This window comes from Lactuca saligna, chromosome 6, assembly GCF_052625555.1.
Source record: "Lactuca saligna cultivar CGN05327 chromosome 6, ASM5262555v1, whole genome shotgun sequence".
NCBI classification, from domain to species: domain Eukaryota; kingdom Viridiplantae; phylum Streptophyta; class Magnoliopsida; order Asterales; family Asteraceae; genus Lactuca; species Lactuca saligna.
In genome coordinates, this window is record NC_136422.1 from 8,495,992 (window position 1) to 8,501,763 (window position 5,772).

Below are 5,772 nucleotides of genomic sequence, written 5' to 3' on the forward strand. Positions count from 1 at the left end.
ATTTAAAATTAGTATATTATCATTAATGTTTTCTTATTGTATTATTAATATCTACAAATTGGTAAAATAATAGTGTCCCAGATACCCAAATCCAACTCCATGGAACTTTGATCCAACTCTCCACTATCTTGTCTCTGACTTCTCTGGCTACTTTGACATCCTATTTGCCAAAATTTATAAATACGATGTCTTGTTTTTAATGTCTTTTCTGTGTCAATAAACATAAACTCTCCATCCTCCTTCCTTACCCATAAACAAAAATCACAGAAAACCAAAAAGCACATAAATCCGAGGTTATCAAAATCAGAACCATTGATTGAGGTTGGGAATCATTTTCTAAAAAAAAAAAAACTATTTACCATTAAACCAACAGGTATCACAAGCATTCACAAATCAACAGGCATCACCAACTTCGTTCAGATCACTCAGTATCCAAACTAGCACCACCAAGACTAGTTATCCACTATCGACAATATAAAAGAGGAAGAACTTGATAAACTAGTAGATTTCCGAGGGATCAAATCATCAAATCCGCAAAAAAAACATACAATAGGTACTGTCCGAGTTAAAAAAAAATAAAAAAGAGTTTAGGGATAAAATTCAGAAATTACCCCAAACCACATGTACGCGTCGTGTAATTTACACTAAAGAAAACTAAGAAGCTATGTTACAAAAACTTCCTTTACAACAAAATGAAAAAGGTAAATAATCTTCATATATGACAAATCACACTTTGAATGTTTGGAAATGTTAAAACTTAAAACCACGTTGAAATTACAATTCTTCACATCACATCACAGTGCACTTCTCCTTTGATGACTTCGATTCCTGCTTCGATGATGAAGATGAAGATGAACTCTTTGGCCTTGATGGCTGCACATGCTACATGTAAATCAGATTGTAATTGTTATTATAGATAATGTAAATTTTTTTTTTTTCTTTTTGGAATGTAAGGGTAAAACGGTCATTTACCTGGGGACCTGTAATAAACCCAGACTCTCCAGCTGTGTCATTGCGTGGTGGTTGTGGTGATGGTGGCTGTTGTTGTTGTTGCTGTTGCTCAAATTCTTGTTGCTGAAGAGCTATAGCCAATTGCAGATCAGAGCTGTGATACCAAAAAAATATATATATATATATATATATTTTTCTTTATATATTAAAATGGAAACTAATAACAGAACTAATAAAAGGTAGAGAAATTACTTAAAGCCCGTGTTCTCTTGTGGTGAATTGTCAATGCTTGCAAGATAGTCCTGAAATACAAAAAACATATTAACATGATAATAATTAATATCCACACAAATTAATGAAAATATATAAATAATTGAAAAGGCTACATACAGCTGTATTAGCCAATGCATTCTGTTCATCCCACGAGTGGGATTCCTGACTTTCAGCATTGAATTCCTTAAAATTACCAGTCATAAACACCGAATCTCCATTCACCTATAAATATAAATACATGGAATGGAATCATCAATTGAATGGAATGAGTTATTACATTCTGAAGAAGAAGAAGAAGAAAACTATAAATTATAATACCTCATTAAGCTTTTCCCATACCAAATCAGGTTGACTAATATACCCTTGATCCGTAGCTAAAAGATATAGTTCACCCTCAAACTGCAAATAACTTCATCAGTTTATATATATATTCAAAAAGTATATGATAATTTTATTTTTATGTTAAACCAACCTTAAACATTGTGTTGAAGTGGTTATTCCTGAAAAACACACAAAGTTCACGTTCTTTTAGACCTTCTTGCAATGAAAACAACCTGCAACCATAAAAAAAAAAAAAAACAAATAAAAAAATAATTATATTATATGATATATAAAAAAATATATAAAATATGTGTCCAGTAATACACAAGATAAAACATACCCATATATAGTCAACTGACTAGCACTATTCTTGAGAAAATTCCTGATCAGTTCCCCTAATTATAAAAAAAGAAACATTAATTGATTGTTTTAAAGCAAATGTTTAACTAAATAAAGTAATAAAGTCTTGCCTTGTTTTGGAGTAATTCCATCTTTGCCCTTGTCCACTTGTTCTGCTAAAACCACCTCACCTTCATACATTGGCTCTCCATTTTCATAATTTGCAGTGGTACTCGTCTCCTGTATATGTTCCTCACCTTCATAAATCGGTTCACTTTCATCAACACTTAAAGTCAACACCTTTGACTCATCAATTGAGGAAATTCCATCATTGCCCTTTGATGATTCTAAACCTGGAATAGGTGCAGATAAGCATGATGACATATCATCCAATGTCCCACCAACACTTTCAGCGTTTCCTTCTACATTTACATCATTGCCCTTTACTGATTCATCATGTATTTTTTGATCTCCAGTATTATGGATTTTATCATTATCCCCTTGTGAAGAAGAACAAGCTTCTTGACATGGAACTGTTTCAAAAGTTAAATCATCATTGGATTTGTTCATTCCATTGTTATCATTATCTGTAGAAGGTTTTTGTATACAAGGCTCATTGTTTTCACCGGTATGTAATTCCTCCGGAATCACTGATTCCAGCTTTTTGGGATCGGAATCAATGTCATTCACAGCTGTAGTTAGACTTTCAGTCTCGGATAGCTTCAAGGCTTTTTCATTTTCATGTTCAGCACCAGTATGTACTTTCTCTGGAATCACTGATTCCGGAGTTTTGAGATCGGAATCAGTTTTACTCTCAATCGTAGTTGGACTGTTGGTCACTGATAGCTGCAAAGCTTTTAATAGCTCTTCTTCCTCTTGAAGATCACCTTTTCTTTCCTTTTTCTCATCAGAAACAGAATGGGGAGAATCATCAAAAGATTTAACTCTGGAAAGGGATGGTGAAGGGACACCTAAACTGGCTGTTGTTGCAGCTACAAAATCAACACAATCTTCTTCAGGGTTATTTATGTCATTTGCCACATTTTGAGTTTCAAGGGCAACGAGTTCCCCCATTATTGTATTGTAGGACTTTAACCCAATCGCACTAGCAGTATCAAAATCCTGCAACAGATGTATGGAAAACAAACATGCTTATAACAGAGAGGGTAAAATGGTCATTTAGACAGTTTATTCAGACTAAAAAAGAAACAGGCCCTAAGAGAACATACCTGTGGATCAACAATCCAACCATGGTAAAGTGGGATGTCTAATAAATCAAATATCGCACACTCTCTTGTGAACTCAAAATCATCAATTCTGCACCAATTTGATAGTGTGTGGATTAAGTTTAAGGCTATAAGAGGTAAGGGAGCATCATGCAGCATGATTTAAAAAGAAGATACCTTGTGAATTTTAAGTTCACATCAATGCCAGTTGTTAATCTGGGAAGTAAATCAATGGCATCAGCTATGTTTTGTTGCTGATTTTCAACATACCCTGCATCTTTATTCTGTACCTCAATTAAAAAGAATCAATTATGCAGTTGATGGGCTGTTAAAGGCTAACAATGTGATCAAAAAGAAAAGAAGAAGAAGAAGAAGATTACATTAACATTGCTGTTTGAATCAATTAACCTCTCTGCCACTAGTGAAAGCAATTTCTCCTGTGACACTTCACCTACATCTGAGCTCAGATTCATATTGTTTCTCAACAATAGAACATTACCTAACACAAATTGCACACATTGATCATCAAAATGAAACTTGAAACTCTTATGTTCCAGAAGACGACTGAAGGAAACATAAATCCAAGAAAACATCTGTTTTTCCAGATCAAGAATTAACCTAATGACTGATTTTGCATTAGTTATTAAGCTTCATACTTCATAGGAAACAAAAGAAAAAGAGAAGATGTTTCAGTCACGATCAATAGGAAACAAAATATTTTTTTTCTCAAACAGAGTTCAATCGAAATCGGTATTTGCTTGCTAATAAGAGTACCTCGACTCATAATAAACAGTAAGGTTAATGCCTGAGCTTCAATCTTGATTCACACCTAAAAATTTGAGAAATAATGACTGAGGTCCCTACAAACTGAAAAACTGATGTTTATTACCTAATTAACCACTAAAATATCATCAAGAAAACACTGCAGATAATTGTCTCATATAATCCTGCAAACTTTTCCATAACACCGGCCTAATTTCTTCACGTCACTGTCAAAATCCTCTACAATTTAAATAAACTGCCGATCGTTTCCTAATTAACAACTTAAACTGTTCTAAAGGAAACTCTTGGGTAAATCAACAAACCCTAGAAAGAGTTGAAAAAGAGAGGTAGATAATTACAGATAGCGAGGAGAGGGCAAGGTCCATTATCGTTTTGAAGGATAATCGGAGTATTCCTCCCCAAAAATTGAATTAGTTTCGTCTTATGTAACATTTCTTTGGTCTCCGGCGAATCCTCTCGGTTTCGCTGCTCTTCCAGCGGCGAGGCCATCTCCGATGAACGTTCTAGCAAGTTCTACAACAGGGAATAGTATATGTATATACGTAATACGTGTGTTTTGGGGAAGTCAAAGAGAGGAACACAACAGGGATGGAAATTGGAAATTGGAAATTGGAAACGATGAGATGCAAGAAAAAAGAGAATCTGTCGACAAATTTATACATGGGAGAGAGAGAACTCATTCATTTTCATTCTCTTTATGGCGTTTTTCAGTTACGACAGAAATATATATATATATATATATATATATATATATATATATATATATATATATATATATATATATATATATATATATATATATATATATATATATATATATATATATATATATATATGGAAAAATGAATATACCCTAAGTGCATATAATCTTAAGTACTCAAACACACCATAATACATCATTTTGTTTGATATATTCATTATAATGTTCTTAAACTTCAACCCCTAATTTGATTTAATTTCAAGATTTTCGAAATTTCACTATTATATTTCTCTTATGTCACATATTTTTGTCGAACACGTATTATGTTATATTTATTCTAGTTGAAAATGAAAATTAATAAGAAGAAGATAAATGTGTAATTTATAAAAATCATGGAAGTAAATCAATTTAAAAGTTAAATTATAAGAACATTGGATAATTATAATGTATTATATGATACAAAACGATGTAGTATTGTGAGTTTGGGTACCTATGCTTATATACCCTTAAGGATATATTCACTTTTCCTCTCTCTCTCTCTCTATATATATATATATATATATATATATATATATATATATATATATATATATATATATATATATATATATATATATATATATATATATGTAACATCCCGAAATATCAAGAGTAGAGCTGAAGGGATAAAAGAGTAAATTGGGAAAGAGCGACTCGGCGAGTCCATGTGTGGACTCAGCGAGTAGAGTCGCGACTTGGTCGCGTGTTAAGTGGCTGACTCGGCGAGTCAGTGTATTGGACTCGGCGAGTAGGCGCTGAGTGGAGAAAACCCTAATTCCCGGGGTTGAGCCTTATATAATGATCATTATGTCTTCCTCCCAGCCTCTTTATCACCCCTTGAGCCCCAGAAAACCCTAAATCGCGAAGAAGCACCATTGTTGAGTGGATTGGATCTTGGAGAAGTAATGGTTGAAGGAATTTTGGGAGATTGAAGGCTTGGAGCAAGGAGCTTTGTTTGGATTCGAGTCTCATTTCAGTTGGGGCATTCCTTTGAGGTAATATCTCGTTTTTTTTAGTTGCTATTTCTTAGATGCATCATTTTGGGGGTGTTGGAGATCATATCTTTGGATGTATTGGAGTTTAGAGGCTAGATCTGAGGTTGCTACCTCAGATCTGGAAGGGAGAAGGTCTAGAGTGCAT

At 33.4% G+C, this 5,772-nt stretch overlaps 1 protein-coding gene across 4 annotated transcripts; it reads right to left on the reverse strand.

The window, feature by feature from the left end:
• Window positions 1-506: 506 nt before the first annotated feature.
• Window positions 507-4,591, reverse strand: LOC145001452 (FAM63A-like protein (DUF544)). 4 transcript variants are annotated; one of them, XR_013661603.1, is made up of 12 exons: window positions 4,232-4,591; window positions 3,491-3,609; window positions 3,288-3,394; window positions 3,114-3,201; window positions 2,016-3,006; window positions 1,886-1,940; window positions 1,697-1,778; window positions 1,543-1,623; window positions 1,342-1,446; window positions 1,204-1,253; window positions 973-1,082; window positions 507-873 (listed from the first exon to the last, which is right to left on the reverse strand). XR_013661603.1 is itself a non-coding variant. In XM_078960825.1 (12 exons), the coding sequence occupies exons 1-12, from the start codon at window positions 4,380-4,382 to the stop codon at window positions 790-792; spliced, it is 2,046 nt and encodes a 681-aa protein (XP_078816951.1). In that variant the 5' UTR covers window positions 4,383-4,591; the 3' UTR covers window positions 507-789. The 4 variants fall into 4 exon arrangements, 2 of the variants coding, with proteins under 2 accessions (XP_078816951.1, XP_078816950.1); XR_013661602.1 differs by having other exon boundaries at window positions 507-882; XM_078960825.1 differs by having other exon boundaries at window positions 973-1,105.
• Between the last annotated feature and the right edge of the window lie 1,181 nt (window positions 4,592-5,772).